At 36.2% G+C, this 23,384-nt stretch overlaps 3 protein-coding genes and 1 non-coding gene across 5 annotated transcripts in view; 2 read left to right on the forward strand and 2 right to left on the reverse strand.

Annotated features, from left to right (window-relative positions):
* Nucleotides 1–282: 282 nt before the first annotated feature.
* trnap-agg (transfer RNA proline (anticodon AGG)) lies at nucleotides 283–354 on the reverse strand. The gene has a single exon. It is a non-coding gene; the product is annotated as a tRNA-Pro (tRNA).
* Nucleotides 355–742: 388 nt separating this feature from the next.
* On the reverse strand, nucleotides 743–7,336 carry pex13 (peroxisomal biogenesis factor 13). The gene is made up of 4 exons (XM_030156356.1): nucleotides 7,154–7,336; nucleotides 4,747–5,477; nucleotides 3,660–3,782; nucleotides 743–2,090 (listed from the first exon to the last, which is right to left on the reverse strand). The coding sequence occupies exons 1-4, from the start codon at nucleotides 7,225–7,227 to the stop codon at nucleotides 1,744–1,746; spliced, it is 1,275 nt and encodes a 424-aa protein (XP_030012216.1). The 5' UTR covers nucleotides 7,228–7,336; the 3' UTR covers nucleotides 743–1,743.
* A 2,514-nt stretch (nucleotides 7,337–9,850) lies between these two features.
* ciao2b (cytosolic iron-sulfur assembly component 2B) lies at nucleotides 9,851–14,066 on the forward strand. Its single transcript, XM_030156782.1, has 5 exons — nucleotides 9,851–10,098; nucleotides 12,904–12,983; nucleotides 13,181–13,306; nucleotides 13,409–13,454; nucleotides 13,638–14,066. Exons 1-5 carry the CDS (start codon nucleotides 9,972–9,974, stop codon nucleotides 13,736–13,738), a joined length of 480 nt encoding a protein of 159 aa, XP_030012642.1. The 5' UTR covers nucleotides 9,851–9,971; the 3' UTR covers nucleotides 13,739–14,066.
* A 4,986-nt stretch (nucleotides 14,067–19,052) lies between these two features.
* The window catches only part of wipf1b (WAS/WASL interacting protein family, member 1b), a 36,800-nt gene continuing 32,468 nt past the window's right edge, over nucleotides 19,053–23,384 (forward strand). For both annotated transcript variants that reach the window (XM_030156657.1, XM_030156659.1), the window contains exon 1: nucleotides 19,053–19,236. The gene's annotated coding sequence lies outside the window, so the exon portion shown is untranslated. The remainder of the gene's footprint in view (nucleotides 19,237–23,384) is intronic.

Raw genomic sequence — 23,384 nt, forward strand, 5'->3', positions numbered from 1 at the left:
CTTTTTTTTAACAGTATATAAATGCATAGGCTGACTTTATGATGATAACAGATGAAATGGGTTAAATACAACTAAACTAACCTGAATTTCATCCAGTAGGCCTATAGACAACTTTTCAATAATATGTTTTTACAGAAAACTGCAGTGATTGATTTAATATGTATATTGGTATTTGCAGCGGAAGGAAACAAGCCCATTTATTAAGGAGTAGAACTGCGTGGAAAGTTATTTTATCATGCATATTTCGCATGGGTGGACATTGTACATCATCAATATGGTAAAGGGCTCGTCCGGGATTTGAACCCGGGACCTCTCGCACCCTAAGCGAGAATCATACCCCTAGACCAACGAGCCACCTGTAGGAACATATAAGTATTATCCTGCTATTCGAAGGGAAGGCAAGGGGTATTATTTTTGGTTCATTCTGTTTGCAATTCATCTCACATCATCTCAACTGGGCTTTGATCAGGTGATTGTAGAGATCAGGCCATGCATCTGCAAATTATCAGTCAAATATCCCATACTTTTTCACTCAGTTCTTTCAAACTTAAGTTGTAAAAACTGATTGCAAAAGCAACAAACAAGAATTGAGAATACTGGGTTTTGTTGCATACATTTACAAATTTCTATTCTAAAATGTCTTCTATATTATGTTTTAGTGTTTACTCTGTAGGACATGTCTAAGAATATAAGTGGACCTTGAGTGTGTACTTCAATAAAGATAAGACATGGAAGACAAAAGTTGAGTTTCTGAAAATATTTATTTTCAAAATATTTATATTAAATATTTACATAATCACTTTCTGTAAGTATAGAACTGCTGAAAATGTGCAAATCTAGCCTGTTCATATTCTGAATGAATCCGTTACCATTTACACACTTAACGAGGGCCACGTCAAACAGACTTATATAATTATAATCTGAAACACAACATTTACACTTACGTTTTCCACCGTCCATATATAAATGATACATCGCTGCACCTCTTACTTAAACTAAACCCTGTTCCATCTCGACACAGACATGACCAAAGCAACAATGCACTCTATATCTGATGGACTTTGACTTGTGTGAGGATAAACACACCTGAAACACAACAGTACACTGAATCTGTGTAGAAGCCATTTCTAGAAGAAGGGTCACACAGTGTTGGATAAGTTTAACCATTTCCTATGAGCCAAGGGGTTAATTTAAGTCATTCTCACTAAGGTCCATGGTGCACTCTTAGCTGCAAAAATCTATTAACGTCAGCTGATTATTAATCAAGCTGTAAGAGCTGCCCACACCAAGAACAACTACAAGGATAAAATCATTCAATTCAGGTAGATGGTGAAGGTAAGTCAGAGTCTGAGTGATTTTATGAGTAAAGTATGTATCCACTGAACACATCTGAATTTACAGGAGTCACATTCAATGCCTGTCAGTATTTTTTGTGGACATTTTAAGATAAACTGCAGCATTTTTGTATTAATTTCATATGAGGAAAAGTGGGTAACTAGCCACGCTTTTGTCCCCTTTTCTACAGTGGGATGTTTGTGAATAAAAAGGTAAAAAAAATGCATCAATTTCATGATCAACATTAATTCTAGGGCTTCAGCACAGTTGGAACATGCACTGAACGTCATTACTCAACAGTATGGATGCTCAATGTGTTATAGTTCCAGTTAGATTTCTAGGTGTGGACAGCCCTTTAGTTACATATTGCAAACAAGTACTGACTAAGCCAAGCCAACAGGTGCACCATCACAAATCATTCTTCTCTGGGATGTTTAGAGTTGTACTGGAGGGCAGACTGGAGTTGATAGAAGCTGGTGTTTCTGTATACGCCGCCTCCAGCAGCTCCTCTGATGACGGTGGAAAGGAACCGAGGCTGGAGGTGAAGCCCGGGGCTGGATACGGCTGTGGATGTACTGCAGGAGCCGTTTGGGGGGCCTGTGGGTTCTCTTGCTGGATCTGAGCGAGTGCCTCCATCTCCGCCTGCTTACGGCCTCTCCTTTTACCCAGGACTTTCACGTAGTTGGCTGGGACGAGCCCCGTGGTCTGACCATCCACGCTGGCCAGAAGCCAGCCTCGCACTCTGGGCTGTTGCTCTAAATAGTGAGAATAAAACACATACAGATATTAAAGGGGTCACAGTTGGCTAAATCTACTTTTATTAGTCTTTGGTACATTTGTGTATTTGGACCCTAATAGTTCCAAAAGTTTGAATTTGAACCCTCCAGGTGCTGCAAAGCTATCTTTATATTAAATTTGGCAAAAATCGAGTGGATTTCTACAACCTGTTTTAATTCCTGCTTAATTTGTTACGTATTACAACTAGCTACATCATGACATTTTACACATGTAAGGTCAAGACTTCTGACAAACATTTCTCTGAGTATGCCACAACTGTTCATCAGCAGCAGTGGTTGTAGTAAAAACTGAAAATATGTCCAAACTTTGAGCCGATTACCTAAAATATTCCGTTGTTGGTTGAATTAATGAACGTGTCAGTCAGACATAGGGGCCTGTGGAGTTTAATAAATTAAGAATTCAGACCCAAGCATAGTACTTACAGTTTATGTAGACCACAGGGAAATGTTTTAAAATGCATAATTCCATTAAAAAAAAGCAAAATATCACTTCTTTAAAGTTCTCCAGTTCAGTATGGTATCTTTCATCAAGTGGATTCAAGACAGGACCTGATCTTAAGGTGAAAAGACAGTGGAGGGGGTTGTTGTGAGGAATCACATAATCAGATGATCAGTACTGAGAAAACATTCACTGTCAATGGCCAGTGGAAAAGTGTAATTACAGTATTTTACAGACAGAATTACACAATGGGTTTGTAGTACTGATGTTACTAGGCCAGTCAGTTTATAGTAATACCATATACAACAGGAATACTACATAGATGTTTTCAATTGTAGTGAACTTTAACCTGCAGACTGTTTTTTGCAGCTGCTGAAGAAATAATTCAGATTCAGATCACTTTATTTATCCCCAAGGGGCAATTCAGTTTGCAGGCATGGGTCACAGCAAAGGACAAGACATTAGATACATTCCACAATACACACAGATCTCTCAATGTACAGGACAGCTGAAGGGTCCAGCCATAAAGTGCAGCAGTGACAAAATACACCAGTAGCAATAAATAGATAAAATAGATTTTAAAAGCTAAAAACCTGAAAAAAAAAAAAAAACAACCTACCAGCGAACCTGCCAACCAGAGCAAACTCAGGGAGAACTTGTTATAGTTTTGTTGTAACTCATTTACATGTTAAAAGAGGTGGATTGTCATTCTACACTCAAAAGACCCGTAATATTGTAATGACAAAATTTGACTTTGCGTGCTAAAAATAAAAGAACAATCAGAACTACAAAAAGATTTTAAGTAAACTTATACAGATTGTGCAAGGTCCATAGAACTTAATGGAGCTTTTTCTGTTTTCTTTTTCAGATTTCTGTCATAAACCTCCTCCAGCTCCAGCTGGAGGAGGTGTCTGGGGAGAGGGAAGTCTGGGCATCCCTGCTTAGACTGTTGCCCCCGCGACCCGGCCCCAGATAAGCGGAAGAAAATGAATGGATGGATGGATGTCATAAACTGGGAGGATATGGATGAGTTGGTATGGAATGAAACAAATACCACTTGAAAATAAGCCATAATGCGGAGCCCTCACCTTTAGGTGCTAGGTTGAGCATGTCTCCAGCCCGCAGAGAGATCTCCTCCTCAGAAGCAGCTGAAAAGTCATACTCTGCTCTGGCCACCACATGGTCATCCTCCCCACTCGCCCAGTTGGTGTCTACACATAAAAGGCACAAAACATCTTCCACTGTTACAACTAGAAGTACAAAAAAACCCCCAGACAACAGACATGAAGACTGATTATTTCAATTTTTTAAATCGACCTAGGGAAAATATACAGTCCAAATAATAATAATAAAAAAAAAAACATACTAAAAATTTAAAAGCTTTGCATCTATATTTGGTGAGATTTATGACACTCTTTTTATGCAAGATGACATAATCTGTAGATATAATACAATAGTAATACAACACAGAATCAAATAATGAAAGTTAAAATTACCATACCATATTGGTAATTTTATACCATATTATTCTTTAAGGTTCTTGAAATCAAATTTCAACTCAGTCCAGTGGAAAATAAGCAAATGGTAGTGCTAGTGTAGATATTTATGGAGAAAATGTAAAAATGATGAAAAGTGACAAATCTGAAAAAATCATTACAATAAAAGTGATATGATTAGAGCTGTGGGATATTTCAAGGTTCATTTTACATGATTTTGATGATTTCACGAGAAAGACAGACATGTTGTCAGCTACATTACCTGGAATTACATGTCAGGGGCATACAATTTAAAAAAATACTACTACTACTAAAAAAATATATTGAACAAAATGAATATTTAATACTTTGTTTCATGCTGACTGTGAAATTGCTCAAATGATCTAAGTAAAAGGAGGAAAAGAATCAAATATGAGTCAGTACTTTTTATTTGAACAAACAAGGCAAAAGATAATTTTATATTCAGATAAAATTCAAAACTAAAATTACCATATGGAAATACTTTAGAAACCATCAATTCAATGACTTCACAGAAAATGTGTCATGTTGTGATGCAGTATGTGTCACTATATCGATCTTAAATGACCTGTATCTGTATGTTGGTCATATTACAAAGCCCAAATGTGCAGGAAAGGTAAACATTTATTCTGAAGGTAAAAACCATAAATGCGATCCTTACTGCTTTCTTCAGACCAGGAGCTGGAGCTCAGCAGTTTCCAGATGAGGTAGGGTCCTCCCAGGACTACTGCAAAAAACAGAATGATTGGCCAGGACTTGACAGTGTTATCATCCATCCCTGGTCCGAACCCTCTGGAAGCGTTTGTAGCAAGGGTGTCAGTTGCACTGTCTGCCCATAAATCCTCCACCTCAGAGTCTGTTCTTCGACCCAGCAGCCTTTGTAACCGTCTGTAGAGGTAGCGCAAGGTGCGTACCAATGCAAATGCTGACAGAACCCGGGTCAGGTGTGCACGTAACCGTGTGAAGTGGTTAGCCACATCTAGAACAGCACGGAAACTGTTATATACAGCTGAGAAAGTGGCATCCAGCATCATGCTAACAGAGGCAAAGGCGTGGACGATGCTTTCAATGGACTGGAAGGCACCACGGCTGCTCTCCTCCGCCTGCTGTACAAATCGGCTGGGGGCAATGTCATCATTGTGGGGTAAGCGGCTGTATCCACCCAAACCATAGGCACCACCATAACCACCACCATAGGCACCACCATAACTGTAGGGACTGTATCCACCATAGAGGGAGCTGCCATAGGGGGAGTAAGAGGACGTAAAGGAACTGTAGGATGGACGGTAGGAATTCTGTACAGGACGAGGAGGCACTGGTGGCACCATCCTGGTCAAGACAGGAGGGCCAGCAGATGTGGAAGGGGCTGAAGGTGGTGAAAAATCTGTAGACCTGTGAGGTGAGAGAGTAAAGATGACATCTTTGGTGAGTTTACGACAGTATTGTGTGCACATCTACAGCAGACTGAGTTCACTTTATGCACAGGAATAGCACATTTATACAGTAAACAAACTTCCAATATTTAGTCAAAAGTGAACAAGGCTGAAAGCCCTGGTACTGAAAAAAATCATGATATCAATTCAACTTTAATCTGGACTCAAAGGTCCAATATAGACAGAGAAACACAATATAAACAGGGGGGAAAAGATATGCATGTAGGAACTGTATACGGGTGATTAGGGGAGGTTTCAGATTTGAAGTCATCTGAGCTCATCTTCATATTATACAAATAGGAAAAAAATTTATACTGTTAAAGGCAGATAAATGTGATTGGTTGTGTGTGAATGATAAGATTATAATCTATGTTGAACTGAGCTGAGAGCTTTGTACAGTCCAAAAATACAAATACTAGATGAGATAAATCACACAAGACACAATAAACACATTAATATTATGCAAGTGACTCCATAGATGTAGAATGTGGTAATGACTGATGTTCTGCTGCAAGCTTTAAAAGTGCCAAAACCCACCTGACACAGACACACAGTTTCATTCAAATATGTACAGTGTTCACAATATACAGGTTTTCTGTTCAAATAGAGCATTAGAACAGTAACTGATCAAAGACCGTAAGCTCCTTGTCTTGTTTAAAGCCAAAACTGTCACATTCTGTGCTGGAGGGTTTTTAATCTTGTATGACAGGCTTTAAAGTACATCCATCTAATATTTAAATGTACTATGAAGACTTACTTCCAATACAGACTGAACAATGTGTTTTTTTCTCAGGGCTGATACTGACTGATATTTGAAACCAATAAATGCAGTAAAAATTACAACCTTAATGTCAATTTAAAAAAAAAAAAAAAAACTCTGATGCACAGCTGTTATAAGATGCTAGACAACATACAATTCAACAGTATCTCAACAACATTTATTGTAAACTATGAGTATGGGCTCTGATCACTGGTCTAAAATAGCTTTGTTTTAAAAGAAACTTCAGTTAGCAGCCTACAATGACCTGTGCTGGAACAAACTGAGCTTCATTAGTGCATTAAGTATTTCACCTCCATGAGTATTTATATTAATTTCATGAACTTAACAAAAACAAGGGGAAAAAAACTTGTTATTAAAACCAAGAAGATTATTATATATAGGCCTATCTTATATAAAAGATTACAGCGGTCCAAGGTATATTAAAGCTGCTTATTTTTGTTTCATTCCATGGCTGGCCTTTTTTGTAATTAATGAGACCAATTAATAGTGTCTGAAGTACTTTTAACCTATTATATTCTGTGTTCTGGTCCTTAATGAACTAAACAGGTACAAGGTTCACATTCTGCTAACTCCACAACATGCATATGACTGAGCACGGCCTGTCAGCCCTGGGTTACTTTAAGTTAACTTATCTGCAGTTTTAGATTCTCTATTTCTTCCAAGGGTGAAGTTTGTTTAACGGGCTTTCGTCAGCTATTACAGCAAATACATAAATGGAAATGTATTGAGACTATGCTGCGTCAAAGATCTGTTATTTTGCCCCTCCTGCCTGTGCAACTTTAGCATTAGCTTACCAGCTAGCAGCACGGAACTCACAACAACCCACGTTTTTATCAAATAAAATATCAGATTACCTGTAATTTACGGGCGCACTCATCGCCCCCGGAATTCTCCTTTCCCATGGTTTTTGTGGAGGCCGTGAATCCATGGTGTAAAATAATAAAAAAATGGCCACTAAGTGTGAAATTTTGCGAACCCTTGGCCGAGACCTGTTTGTCCCACCACTGCCGTTCCTGATGATGCCTTCATGGACTCACTCGTAAATTCCTATATTATAGCAACTCATCGGTTTTATTATTCCAGTACGAGGGGAGGAAAAATCTTTTGATAGCAGTAAAAACACACTATATGTACTTGGAATGCAATTTTTAAAATCAGTTTAAGAAACTGGAGTAGCTTACAATAAATTCTTCACGTCAACTATTCCGATCAGTCTGACCGAAAATCTGACATGTTTATAAACACTTAAAGGTGTCTTTTACTGAAGCGGATGTTTGGTTGTAATTCATGTGTTGGTGAGTTACTGCCCTCTTCTGCTATGGAGTGTAAATTAGGCAATACTGAGAATATAAATTACTTTCAAAACTAGAAAACTGAAAAAGCAAAACTTTTAATTTTTGCAGTGCCCACTATATAACCTATTAACCTTGAATTTGATACAGAATGCTACTTATCTCTTCTCCCATCCTCCTTTTGGTGCTACATTTGGTTACTTTTCTTCACATTACACAAGTAACCATTGGTTTACTGACATTAATTTACACTTCTGTATTTTCTTTCTTCATAACTCCTTACCTCCTGATCCACCACATTCTATCTCACCCTTACAGATGAAAGCTTTCTCTTGCCAGACAGAGGACAAATCTCAACCTATTAATCCTTCCTCATGTCTGTTTTTTCACCCATCATAATGCAACAAACACTCCTATCACTTGTATTTTTAGTTAAGCACTTTCTCATGTAGGCCTACAAATAAACATGGCTGTAGGTATGTTTAAAAATACCCCATTACAAGTAAAAGCCTCTATAAAATAAGTAATCATGAGATAAATATTAGCACAATATAGTTAAATAAGTACAAGTACTGCTTTGGTCCATCTGAAGGATAAATAATCTATAATTATTAATGCTTTCATCAGGTCATCTTTAATGCTGCAATTGATGAGGTTTTGCTTCCTCTAGGATGTGACATCATAATCAAATAGTTGATTTTCAGTTTTATATACAAACATTTAACCAGGTGACTCTTCCAAGAGAGTAGCATGGACATAGTAACAACAAATCAAGAAACAACAAACAATGTTTATACAGTATAAATAAATAAAGTACAATATATAGTTTAATACAATAAGAGACCAGAATAATTAACGTTACAGTTCAAGAATGATGTCAGTGCAAATGTAGAAGTAATTGCATTAACCAAAAGTATTACTTCTATGCTCCTTTAAGGTTTTAATTCCCCAAAAGTAAGGCAGATCCTTCTGTAAATCATTTCATGAAATATGGGCAGTGTTTCAAAAAGATGTTTTCTTCTTATTGACCTAAATTTGTGATAACTCCGGGAACTACCATTTGTAGGATGTTCTGGGAGTGCAGACCATATTGCTTTTGGGTTTTACCCATGTATGTACAAAGATAAGCTGGAACCACAAGGATGGATTTATAAATAAATACCAACTAAAGTGAGTGTCTGTGAACATGCAGAGAAGTAGACTTTGCAACAGGATACAGAGGATAGTGAACACAGCCAGTCATAAAACACAAAGTTCTTAAATAGTAATTATTTATTCATTAAATCCAAACAAGTGAAAAACCCATGAAAGACAGGAAACACAATCTTGTGTAACTCCGGTTGTGCAATGAATTCCCTCAACAGGTGTCCAGTCCCTGTGATGAACTAGCGACATGTCCATGGCATACCCCACCTTCGCCCATAAGTAGCTGGGATAGGCTCCAGCGACCCCTGTGACCCTAGTGAGGATAAAGCGGGTTCAGAAAATGAATGAATTAAGTTATTTAACCTTGTGGTGAACATGTAATTAGAAATACTGAAAACATAAGGATAATGTCTGTTAAAGGGGTCACATTTTGCTAAACTCACTTTTATTAGTCTTTGGTTCATTTATTTGTGTATTTGGACCCTAATAGTTCCAAAGGTTTGAATTTGAACCCTCCAGGTGCTGCAAAGGTGTCTTTATATTTATTTTGGCCAAAATTGAGTGGATTTCTACAACCCGTTTCAATTCCTTCTTAATTTGTTGCATCTATAACTAGTTACGTCATGACATTTGCACATATAGGGTCAAGACTTCCGAGAAACATTTCTCCGAGTACAACATAATTTTTTTTATCAGCAGCAGCGGTTGTAGTAAAACTGAAAATATGTCCAAACTTCGAGCCGATTACCTGAAATGTTCAGTTGTTGGTTGTATTAACGAACACAAGTGACTGAATGGGACAAAGCAGTTCAGTCAACAACTTGTAGGGGGTGGGGCGTGAAGTGGCTCATTTGCATTTAAAGGGCCAGCGCTCAAAATGACCTTTCTGGTGTCATTACTTAGAAATAGGGTTGAAGATGGACCTGTGGAGTTGAATTAATGAAAAATTCAGACCCAAGCATAGCATTTACAGTTTAAGTAGAGCACAGGGAAATGTTTTAAAATATATAATTCCATTTAAAAAAGCCAAATATCACTCCTCTACGTAGAAGATCTGATTTGGTGAACTGCCCCTTTAAGAGTTTTCGCATTGTTTTTGTACTCTGTCGCTTTCCGTCAAAACCGGAAGTGTTGTGGTTGTGTAGTTATGATATGTAAGCGGTGTGTTTAGCGCTGCTGGTTCAATCTAACATATTTTTTTTTTACCTTTAAAAGAGTAGAACGAAGCCTCAGAATGTCTGGGGGGACTCGTCTGGAAAACGCTAACCCTGTTATTTTCCAGCGGTCGGGGGAGAGGCAGCTGACCGCGTCCGAGGAGGATGATGATGTTCATGACCCCATCGACGACCGAGAAATCTTCGATATCCTGTTTAAACTATGGGTTTAACTGTGTCTAGACATTTCTTATGGTTCACACTGGGTTTACACATGCCATGTATCTGCATAGTTGTTAAATGAGATATTCACAGATAGTCTGGAGAGTTTGTCTTGCAAGCTGTTGCATCATTTTTAGGTAACTGCGTAGCTAATTACAATATGTCACTCTGTTAGTGGAAAATATTATGAAAACATAAAATTGCAAGATACCCACCAAAGAAAAATGTGAACTACAGCAAAACTGCTCTTGGGAAGAAATTAAGTTTGGTTTGCTTGATATTGCATAAGTATGACACAAGGATCACATGTCAGCAGAAAAATGGCACTAATTTCACATTTGGTGTCTTAAGGTTAAAAATGTACCAAAACATCACTAGAAATGTCAACTAATATACAGTTCTGGAAAAAAAAAAAAAAAAAGAGACCACTGCAAAAGTATCACTTTCTTTGATTTTACCATTTGTAGGTATCTGTTTGAGTAAAATAAATGTTTTTGTTTTATTCTCTAAACTACCGACATTTCTCCCAAATTCCAAATAAAAATATTGTTATTTAGAGCATGTATTTGCAGAGCTCGACACATGGTCACAATAACAAAGAGATGTAGTATTTTCAGACCTCAAATAATGCAAAGAAAACTGAGTCATATTCATTTCTAAACAACACAATGTTAACGTTGTAACTTGGGAAAAGTTCAGACATCAGTATTTAGTGGAATAACCCTGATTTTCAATGACAGCTTTCATTTTCCACTGCTGTTGGATGACTTTATGCAGCTCCTGGCAGAGAAATCCAAGAAGCTCAGCAATGTTCGATGGCTTGTGACCATCCATCTTCTTCCGAAGGTTTTCAAAGTGGGTTCAGGTCTGGAGAATGGGCTGGCCATGACAGGGTCTTCATCTGGTGGTCCGTCATCCACACCTTTATTGACCTAGCTGAGGCCAGGAGCATTGTCCTGTTAGAAAAACCAGTCCAGAGTGTGGGAACATTGTCAGAGCAGAAGTCCAGTAGTTTTCAATATAGTTATTTTTTGATTCCAGTTGCTTTTGTGGTACTAATAACACTGTTTTTGCCTATTGTAAGAAAATAGCGATGGCCACATTAGTGGTTTTTATACTTCTCCTTCTTAAATAAGACATAGAGCAGGTGTTTATTAAGTAGAATAAGGTGTGCTTGTGTTGGAATTCAATAGACACAGGAATGGAATGGCTGTCATACATGATTTCAGAGGAAATTGCAATGGTCTCTCAATTTTTTCCAGAGCTGTATAAGTTTAACACTTAAGGATGGGCATCTATTTTATAGCATTTGCATTGTATAATCTTTAACAGTCTTCAGATTGTACCTTTAAAACAGGTGTCAGTTGATCGAAAAAAGTGGATCAGGTTCATCAAAGTTAGTTGAATTACAGCTGAAATTGTAGAAATTAAAATAACCAGCAAATCCTGTTCTTTTATGGAAAGGTGAAATCCTCCGTAAGATTAAAATCTCTACTACAAGAGTGACTCGGACAAGCGAGTAGTGTAGGCATTTTTATAACAAATAACAGCAGAATACAGAACTTTCATAGTTTACAGATGAATGAATACAAAGATCTAAGGCCATAGATGAGGTCAGTAAAGAAGTGTAGCGGTGGTTACATCAACCAAGAGTATAATTTCCTCAGTACTTTAAAAAAGACTTAAATTCCCTCAGAGTTTCTGCAGTGTCAGGTTCCTTTTCAGGTCCTTCTGTAAATTATTTTAGGAAGAAGCATCAGCAGCATCAGTGTTTTTTGCTCAACTTTGTTCTGACACTTGGAATAATTTGTATAGTGCTTTGAGACAGCAGATTATATTTATTTTGGTCCACCAGCAAGCGGCTGCATAATTTTAAAATAAGATCAGATAAGACTTTATTGATCCCACCATGGGGAAATTTCACAGTTGACAGCAGTAACATACAACACACCAGTGCAAGAGAAAGACGGGTAGAAAAAACCCCACAAGTGAGAGGGAAATATAAAGGAAAATGAGAAATTTGGTATTTATATAAATATTTATATAAATAGAGAATTAGAATTAAACAGTTTTAAAATATAAAATTTAAATGGTATTTACATATTTACATTATTTACATTTTGGTTGCACATGTACATGGTGTGATATAGGGGTGGTGGGGGTGGTGGTGGTGGTGGTGGGGGTTTACTGTGAACTGTTATAAAATCTGATGGCTGTGGGGTGGAATGACCTGTGGAAGTGCTTCTTCTTGCACAGTGTGTAAAAGTCTTGTGCTGAAGGAGCTGCTTTACTAGATTAACTGCATGTAGTTAATTTTCCCCCAATACTGGTTAACTGATCTAGCAATGTTGATCATAAAATACATTATTTTAGGGTGAAGTCAAATTGATGATTTTACTTGTATTTATGTATTTTCTATGTTTTAACTTCTTTTAGCAATGTCCTGAAAACTTTTTACACTGTTTAGAAGTGGTGTTATCAGTCATTTATAATGCTCGACATGTGTAATGAGTCTTAATGACATGATGATCCAGGAAAGCAGCTGCAGTGGGCGACTAACCTCATTAAAATGCAGGACTGAGAGGTTTAGAAGATCCTTCATGCCCACTGCCATCAGTTTATATCAACTCTGATGTTTTGTAGGATGATGATTACTTGTTCTTTAATTCTATTTTTTTTGTTTGGTTTTCTTTCTTTCTTTCTTTTTATAGAGCTAAATAAAATACTGAACTTCCTCTTGTGGATCATTAAAGTTTATCTGCATCTGTTAAATTCTTTAACCAAAGTTACATCTGATCAGATCCATCAATGACCCAGAGCACCCCCTCTCTCTGGAGGAGCTCAATGTGGTGGAGCAGGTCCGAGTAAAGGTACAGTATGTATCTAATATGTTTTGAAGTTACTTTATGTCTGAAAACCATTATCATTGTATTTCTCTTTTTATGTTAAAATATTTATGTTGGGAAAATGACGCATCCACACTTTAACACCAGTTTTAAGCAGGAATTTTGACAAACAGAATAAAAACTACTGATACACTTTAAAGCTGGTTTTCTTTCTTTCTCAGGTGGATGATGCAGGGAGCACTGTGGGTGTGGAGTTCACTCCCACCATCCCCCACTGCAGCATGGCAACCCTTATTGGTCTGTCAATCAAAGTGAAGCTGCTGCGCTCCCTCCCTGACAGGTTCAAAGTACGTGTGCATGAATGGAAAGAATTAGAATGCTTTTTCTTTGAATGATTTAAGTTAAGGTGTTTTTTTTTTTGTTTTTTTTTAACTCTTATTTTCTCTCAGATTGACGTTCACATCACCCCTGGAACTCACGCCTCAGAGGATGCAGGTAAAAAAAAAAAAACAAAAAAAAACGTAATGGTGTATTTTGCAACGGTTTTTATGCCAGTATCATGTTTTGTTCTCTATACTGTGGTCACGAAGTAGTTTTTACTAATTGTTCCAAGTGTGATATTAACCTAATCAATGCTGAATGAGTTTTCTTTCTGACTGTTAATTTTGCTGTGTGCAGTGAACAAACAGCTGGCAGACAAAGAGCGAGTGGCTGCAGCTTTGGAGAACTCATCGTTACTGGAGGTCGTCAATCAGTGCCTTTCCACCAGGAGCGTCTGAGCCAAAAACCAGCTCTGTGTCATCCTGCTTTGAGACACATTTTGCACAAACAAAACATGCAAGTAGCTAGCAGCTAGTTTTGGTCTGACTAGTTGTTCAGTCATCTTGTTACATATAAATGAAAACAGGTGTTCTCCACAGAAAAGTATAGGGATATGAGGAAAATAACACAAACTCAAAGAGTGAAAAAACACATCTTTGAGTGAAATGTGAAGGTCTTTGATGTAAAAAGGTTAATAAGAGTTTGAGTGACTTTGTAAAATTATTAATGCTTGTGAATTTTATAAAGGAAATGTACACATTAATTAAATAAAATGTTGAAAGTATTGATTTTCATACAATTTTTTTGTCATAAATACAATGGAACTGCAAGAACGGAAGTCAGATTGTCAGTTGATTTTTGTCAGAACAGCATGAGTAATGTACATACCTGATGAAATCACAAATACATTACAAGCTAAGAGACAAGTTTACAAAAACTGCTGTAGTGTGTGTCCACTGGACAGAAGGTTAAAGTTATTACTGTATTTTAATGACCATACTTGTCCAGTAGGGGGGGCCCTTGATCTATTCTCTCCAGTGCTCCATGCAGAGTCATCTGCCCAGGCTGGTTGTGTGTCCATCATATTTAATGAAGCAATTTGGCAGAACAAGTTCTGAAATATTCAACATGCTTTTACTCCATCTCCTGCCTCAACTCATCGGACAGCTGGGAATTTATTTGGGCTTTATTCAACTAATGGATCTTTGACCCTTCATAAAAAGACCAAAATATGGTCATAACTTTTAAATAGTTTGAACTCAGAATAAATACACTGGTAACATATTGCTAATGTAAAGATCATATAGGAAATTAAAAACAAAAAAAAAGATAATGCAATCACTGCATGTTAGGTGCTGGATCTCTCCTCAAAAATCAGCAGAACTCAACTGAACTTTTGCTATTAATGACAATAATACGTATTTGAAGAGTAATTGTGTGAAAATGCAAATTCATGAAGTGAAATACTAACAAAGCAATGTGTTAATAATAACCCTGTCTTTAAAGAGGATCTCAATTAATAATAGAGAAATATACATTTAGTTTGTTTTATGGGATTATAACTGTTGGCGGAAATAATTTCTGTTCCTAAGGCTACAATAATATTGTTTTGTATGTGTGAGAGTATTTCTTTTTTTTTTTTTTTTTTATCCCTTGTTCCACATCTGGAAACATTGCATCACTGCTAAAACCCCGGATAAGAGACCCAGCAGACACAGCTGCAGTAAGTCTGATCCAGAGCCTTGCAGAGGGAGGGTTTCACCAACAGCATTGATCAGGGAAGCCCTGGAGAGGAATGACATGCACAAACCAGATACCACTTACAAGATGATAACAGGACTCTACAAATAAGTCCTTTAGCTATTACTATAACAATCAAACATACGCGGATATTCAGTAAAATATGTATTTCTATCGAGTCAGTAAGTGTAGGATGCTAAGATTATTCCAAATGATTATTTTTCTAGTTAGGAAAATTAGTAATAATGAATTCCAGTTAATGAGTTGCCTAGTTTGTGTATCGTACATGTAGCTAAATTACATAATATTAGCATTATAAGGCTAAGTTAGCAAAATGTTATCATTATGTTAATGCATTATGTTAACACTAGCGTGTTGACCCATGTGGATCTATGAGTTTTAGATGTGGTAGTTTTTATGCTGTTGTGTATTTGTGCAAGCTGTTCCACATTTGTCCAGCAGTCACCACCAAAGTGTTCTAGGCATAGCAACTTGATTGTAAGGCAATTTTATTCCAAAATTACTAATATCTCCCAAAATATTGGTCCTAGGAACTTCCTGTTTTCACTACTGTGTTCCTTGACCAAAAATACACAAGTATGTCAAACTGCAACAGTCAGCTCTTTCCAGATTTTGTGTGATTCTTGAGACACACGCACAAATGCACGCATGCACACAGAGGCTACTAGGCTTTTATAATATAGATTATATTAATTATGTTAATGCTAATATTATGCAAACAATTTTTCATTATGTTAGTGTTATTTTTTCAAAGTTGGTTCCTGTTTGTGTCTTACATTATGTTTTAAAAGTTTTAATATACTTGAACTGTTAGATTAGTTATTTAGCATCCTAACATTAAAATAATTTTGCCTTGTTTACTTTTTTCAATCATGATAGCAAGCTAATTTAGCAAGAAGTTTGCTCTTATGCTAAGCTAAATTAGCATTCGGGCAATTTTATTTTTACATTTTATGTTGAGGTTGTTTGAGTGTGAGTTATGTAAAAATATGGTTAAATTTCATTTTAATGTGTCTATGACATATTCAGTTTTACAGATTAGTTGATGTAGTGAAAAATTTATAGTTGTCATAAATGTGGCTTGTAAAGTTATCGGGTTTAGCTATGTGTTATCCAGCGAATCACAAGTATTTGCTCACAGGAATCAGATGTACACAATGTTCAAAAAGTTGTTCCTGTTTGTGTTTTACATTATATGTTTTAAAAGTTGAACTGTTAGATTGGGTATTTAGCATCCTTATATCCAAGTAATTTTTCCTTGTTTAGTTTTTTTCAATCATACTAGCAAGCTAATCTAGCTACATTAAACAGAAATTAAGTTTGCTCTTATGCTAAGGTAAGTTAGCATTTGGACAATTTTATTTTTACATTTTACGTTGAGGTTGTTTGAGTAGGGGTTATGTAAAAATATAGTTAATATGTCTGTGATATATACAGTTTTACAGATTAGCTGATGTGAAAAATTTATAGTTGTCATAAATGTGGCTTGTAAAGTTATCAGGTTTAGCGAAGTGTTATCTAGCAAAACACAAATATTTGCTCACAGGAATCAGATGTACACAATGTTCAAAAAGTTGTTTCCTGTTTGTGTCTTACATTATATGTTTTAAAAGTTTTAACATACTTGAACTATTAGATGACTTATTTAGCATTCTAATATTAAAATAATTGTGCCTTGTTTACTTTTTCAATCATGATAGCAAGCTAGCTAAGTCTGCTGTTATGCTAAGCTAAATTAGCATTCGGGCAATTTTTTTTTTAGATTTTATGTTGAGGATGTTTGAGTATGAGTTTTGTCAAGAATATAACTGAATTTCATCTTAATGTGTCTATGATATATGCAGTTTTACAGATTAGCTGATGTAGTGAAAAAATTATGGTTGTCATAAATGTGGCTTGTAAAGTTATCGGTTTTAACTATGTGTTATCTGACAAAACACAAATATTTGCTCACAGGAATCAGATGTACACAATATTCAAAAAGTTGTTTCCTGTTTGTGTCTTACATTATATGTTTTAAAAGTTTTAACATACTTGAACTATTAGATGAGTTATTTAGCATCCAAATATTAAAATAATTATGCCTTGTTTACTTTTTTTCAATCATGATAACAAGCTAAGTTTGCTGCAATGCTAAGGTAAGTTAGTATTTGGGCAATTCTTCAGTTTTACAGATTAGCTGATGTAGTGAAAAAAATTATGGTTGTCATAAATGCGGCTTGTAAAGTTATTGGTTTTAGGTATGTGTTATCTGGCTAAACACAAATATTTGCTCACAGGAATCAGATGTACACAATATTCAAAAAGTTGTTTCCTGTTTGTGTCTTACATTATATGTTTTAAAAGTTTTAATATACTTGAACTATTAGATGAGTTATTTAGCATCCTAATATTAAAATAATTGTGCCTTGTTTACTTTCTCAATCATGATAGCAAGCTAGCTAAGTCTGCTGTTATGCTAAGCTAAATTAGCATTCGGGCACTTTAATTTTTTACATTTTATTTTGAGGTTGTTTGGGTATGAGTTTTGTCAAGAATATAACTGAATTTCATCTTAATGTGTCTGTAATATATGCAGTTTTACAGATTAGCTGATGTAGTGAAAAAATTATGGTTGTCATAAATGTGGCTTGTACAGTTATCGGTTTTAGTTATGTGTTATCTGGCTAAACACAAATATTTGCTCACAGGAATCAGATGTACACAATATTCAAAAAGTTGTTTCCTGTTTGTGTCTTACATTATATGTTTTAAAAGTTTTAACATACTTGAACTATTAGATGAGTTATTTAGCATCCTAATATTAAAATAATTGTGCCTTGTTTACTTTCTCAATCATGATAGCAAGCTAGCTAAGTCTGCTGTTATGCTAAGCTAAATTAGCATTCGGGCACTTTAATTTTTTACATTTTATTTTGAGGTTGTTTGAGTATGAGTTTTGTCAAGAATATAACTGAATTTCATCTTAATGTGTCTGTGATACATGCAGTTTTACAGATTAGCTAGTGTAGTGAAAAATTTATAGTTGTCATAAATGTGGCTTGTAAAGTTATCGGGTTTAGCGAAGTGTTATCTGGCAAAACACAAATATTTGCTCACAGGAATCAGATGTACACAATACTCAAAAAGTTGTTTCCTGTTTGTGTCTTACATTATATGTTTTAAAAGTTTTAAAATACTTGAACAGTTAGATTAGTTATTTAACATCCAAATATTAAAATAATTATGCCTTGTTTGCTTTTTTCAATCATGATAACAAGCTAAGTTTGCTGCTATGCTAAGCTAAGTTAGCATTCGGGCAATTTAATTTTTTACATTTTATGTTGACGTCTGAGTATGAGTTTTGTCAAAAATATAACTGACTTTCATCTTAATGTGTCTGTGATATATACAGTTTTACAGATTAGCTGATGTGAAAAATGTATTGTTGTCATAAATGTACCTTGTAAAGTTATCAGGTTTAGCGAAGTGTTATCTAGCAAAACACAAATATTTGCTCACAGGAATCAGATGTACACAATATTCAAAAAGTTGTTTCCTGTTTATGTCTTACATTATATGTTTTAAAAGTTTTAACATACTTGAACTGTTAGATTAGTGATTTAGCATCCTAATATTAAAATAATAATGCCTTGTTTACTTTTTTCAATCATGATAACAAGCTAACAAAGTTCGCTGCTATGCTAAGATAAGTTAGCATTTGGGCAATTTTTCAGTTTTACAGATTAGCTGATATAGTGAAAAAATTATGGTTGTCATAAATGCGGCTTGTAAAGTTATCGGTTTTAGCTATGTGTTATCTGGCTAAACACAAATATTTGCTTACAGGAATCAGATGTACACAAAGTAATACATGATGTTGATGAGCAATTTAGGTACAATTAATCCCTCAACACAAAGTATGAAGAGGTCATTTGAAGGGCTGCTATACTACGTGTCTGCAGAAAATGATATGTAGTGTGATAATTCTTTCCAGGGTTGTGTAATGTTGTCATTTCTGGTGGTGCTTTGTGAGAGTCTTGTCTCAACTCCGCCTCTGTAAGGCTCTGGATGAGGCCAGTTTAGCTGGCCTGCCTGGCTGCCAGTTCTCTGCAGACTTCAGGATTGGCTGCACACAGATCCTCAGCGCCAACCTCAGCACATTCACGATCGATAGAAGATTATCAGCCCTGCACAGTATTCCGTATCAACAGAGGTAAGTTGAGCACACGTTTTTCTGACTTTGTTTCGCTTTTGTGTGTGTTGTGCGTGTGTGGAAAACAGCTTCAATGGAGCGGAAACCGTGAGACTTGAGTTTGGTTTCCATCCGAAAAGAAGTTGTCATCTCTTAGAAAGTAGCAGTGAGTGATTGTAGCAGTGATAACATATGATCTGACATGAATTGTTGACTTGTCGGTTAAAAGAAGTGTTTATTTGGTCAGAAACGTGGTGCAGCTGTACAAGGCTCTGGCAGGGGCTTTGGCAACAGGCCAGGGGTTGTTCTTTCTTCAACCCATAAATGATGGTCAATGGGAGTCTTGAATTAAACTCCTTTTTCTTTTGCAACTTCCTCTGCTTTCATATTATTAGATTAAACCTCGACTCATACATCCAAACTGAGCATAAGGCATGTGTTTTGAGTTGTGTTTTTTTTTGCAAAGTGAGCAGCAGAGTGAAGGGGAAAAAGGAGCAACCAGTGTTTTCACTTATTTTGACTTCAAAGATTCACACATACTCAGATAATCCAGTCCTGACTGCAGCTGGAAGGAGCATGCACATCATCAGCTGGAAATGGGTCAAAAGAGAAGGAATGCATGTGTGCAACCTGTTTGACAGAATGCCATTTGTCTGTTAGAAGACGCTTTGCATGGACGTACATAGACATGCTCTTTGAGGCTGAGCTGCTTCTGTAAACATTTAGTTTATCCAGAACTGTGCGTTGCAGATGGAGAAGTTCAGAATAAACACATGTTGATACATTATCAATCTAATGGAAAGCAGAATAATGTGTCTCTCTTTTTTTTTTTTTTCTCCCCACAGCTCAGAGGCCTGTTCAGATATCATTTACATAGTTGTTTATAGTTTAATTCCACTTCCTCTGTTACAGTTTGTGACAGTTGTTTAAAGTAACCTAATTTAAGTTCAGTTTTATTCTGCAGAACCACCAGAATATCCTCAGAATAGAATCATTCTGTTTGGCAAATCTTAAGGGCTTAAAGACAAAGCATGTAACATTTTCTTTAACAATAATCCTTCACCCACATAACTTCGGGCACTCTATATTTATCTTCTGTTTGACTCATTTTTATCTTCTGTATCTGACAAAACTGTTGCATCATGCCATTTCCAATCAAGGCAGTTATATAATGTAAAAAAAAAAAGAAAAAAAAAGCCAAACCCTTTCCTCTCTGGGTCTCGGGAGGATATGTGGTTGTGTATTTACCTGCAGACATCCTGCCTTCTACCTGTATTTTCTATTTTCCTCTTATTTTCCTGTGTTTACCTTTGGAGAGGGAGTTTGTATCCAGCCAATAACAGCATCCATCATGCATGAATGAAACAACCGAAAATACAGTGAGTTAAAGGGGTCATGTTTTGCTAAACCCACTTTTATTAGTCTTTGGTTCATTTATTTGTGTATTTGGGGTCTCTAATCGTTCAAAAAGTTTGAATTTGAACCCTCCAGGTGCTGCAAATGTATCTTTATATTCATTTTGGCCAAAATTGAGTGGATTTCTACAACCCATTTTAATTCCTGCTTGATTTGTTGCGTCTATAACTAGTTGCGTCACGACATTTGCACATATAAGGTCAAGACTTCCGACGAACATTTCTCCGAGTACGACATAACTGTTTATCAGCAGCTACAGTTGTAGTCCATACTGAAAATATGTCCAAACGTCGAGCCAGTTACCTAAAATATTCAGTTGTTGGTTGAATGGGACAGAGCAGCACAGCCAATAACCTGGAGGGGGCAGGGCATGAAGTGGCTCATGTGCATTTAAAGGGCCGTCGCTCAAAACAACCTTTCTGGTGTCATTACTCAGAAATAGGGTTGAAGATGGACCTGTGGAGTTGAATTAATGAAGAATTCAGACCCAAGCGTAGCATTTACAGTTTATGTAGACCACAGTCAAATGTTTTAAAATGCACAATTCCATTTAAAAACAAGCAAAATATCACTTCTTTAAGTTACACAGTTCTCTCTTCTTTGGATTCTTCTCAGTTACTGCCCAGTCTGACCGGTTGGTGATGCAACAGAAACACCTCTAGGACTTTCCTGTAGGCTGTTGTGTTGGTGTTTTTTTTTTTCTTCCCTTTTTTAGAATATAATCCCTTGGACTGAATCAATGTTGTTGTTATGTTATGTTATATTTTGTATTTCCTGTCTTTTATCTCACCATTCCAGTCTGTTGCTCGCTTGACCACCATTCTCACTTCCTCATTTGCTGAGTGAAGAGGAGGGGCCATGTTTTACCAATTGTGTTTCCAGAGTCAAGTGAGAAGTGTTACATACTTTGACTTTAACCTTTTTTTTTGCATTTCCTTTACTGGCCTGTTGTTGTGTAGTTTTCCGATATGGGTGATGCAGGTACGGACCATATTCTGATAATTAATACCTCAAAAGATGAACAATACTGATCTGATAAAGCCATAATGTGATTTTCTTGAATATGATGCATTGGGCTGGTGACTATTCTTTCTTTTGTTTCTTTCATAATGGATCTATTTATATTATTAGCCCAACAACAGCTGAAGATGCATTTGCAGATAAATCACTTCCTATAAGGTGCCCTGAGGGAAAAAAAGGACTTTGTTTATATGCACTTTAACATCCTACTGTTTGATATGCATCATGTAAACTACAACAGTACCGTACTCCCAACTCTGCATGTTTTACACATCCAGCAAGTCAGTAGTTTCTAAAACTAATGTTGAGATTCATGCCTAGAAAGCTTATTTTTCTGGAGAAACACCAGGAGAAATATGCTTACTTTTAAACTTAATGGAAGACAGCACCAACCTTTTCATGTAGGTGTTTGAAGGACTGAAACTAGGAGACTAAAACACCCCTTACTTTTCAATGATGAAAAATCTTATTTTTACTTGTTAAATGAATGTGGGAATTTTAATATTCATGGAGAGCTGAATAGGACTGAGCTGGTGGGAAACAAATATTGATATTATCATGATAAATATTCAACCAAACTTTTCTTCTAGTTTAAAGGCAAAATTTTGATTCTAGGGAAAGATTAATAAAGGTTATGGATCATTTTAAACTGTTGTTTTCGTCAGAACTTTTCAGATGTCGACAGGTAGAACATCCATACAATTAAAATGCTAAAATATTGCTTCAGTGTCAAAAAATACTGTGTGAACAACAAAACGCTGAAAGATGTAGCTTTATTTGACAATGGATACAAAATAAAGACTAAAGACACTAAGAAATCTAATTATCTGGATGTGAACCACTTAATTCCATGGAATACTATCATGATTCCATATGAAAATTGTATTGCTATATGATTCAAAATTATATCATGATTTCTAGAGTTATAATTTTATCACTCAGCCTTAAGTAGGAATAATGTCATTTTTGAAATTAAGGCATAAACTAAGATATTCCCTGGATGTACAGTGTTTTTCATTACAAACACATTCATTGGCCAAAGTAATGTGTTTATATTGATTGTTTGTATCCAACCTACAGTTATATATCTCCAGTTTATAGTAAAATGTTAGCTTGATCAGCTAATTAATTATTTACTGATGACATACTCATGACATATGCTGTGACAAGACCTAATGACACATCATTGCAGATGCTTTGTTTCCTTGTTTTTTTGGGGGGGTTTTTGGATTTTAAGGTTACGTAATCCATCTGTGTGTAGAGTTGTCATTTCTGTGGGTCTCTGCGTAGTTTGGACTGACTTGGCTGCTGTCCTGAGTGTCCACACAGTGTTTAGTCATTCTTGGATCTTTTCAGCTGTTGTTTAGTTCTGTCAAATCTTCAAATGAGATGTTGTCTTGCCAGTAGAGCAGAGGAGAAGTGCCTCGTCTATCTGCTGATGTCGCGTCTTTTTGCATTCTTATTCGTGTGCCTTGTCACAGAACTAGTTTTAGTTTGAGTTCTTGGCATTCCTTAGTGCCTCGGAGGAGTGCAGTGGGATGAACCTAGCCTTGGTTAGGAAGTGAAGGGATGGGTGAATCCACAGCCATGTCTCCCTGCTCTTTGCTCCTTATTCAGATCTGTCATGCTCGTCCTCCAACCGTGTCTGGTGATTTCAGCTCGTCCTGTTTTGCATTCACTGATTAAGAAATAGCATGTGCAAAGAATTGAGACACTGTTCAACATTTGTGTTT

Source organism: Sphaeramia orbicularis, chromosome 15 (assembly GCF_902148855.1).
Source record: "Sphaeramia orbicularis chromosome 15, fSphaOr1.1, whole genome shotgun sequence".
Lineage (NCBI taxonomy): Eukaryota > Metazoa > Chordata > Actinopteri > Kurtiformes > Apogonidae > Sphaeramia > Sphaeramia orbicularis.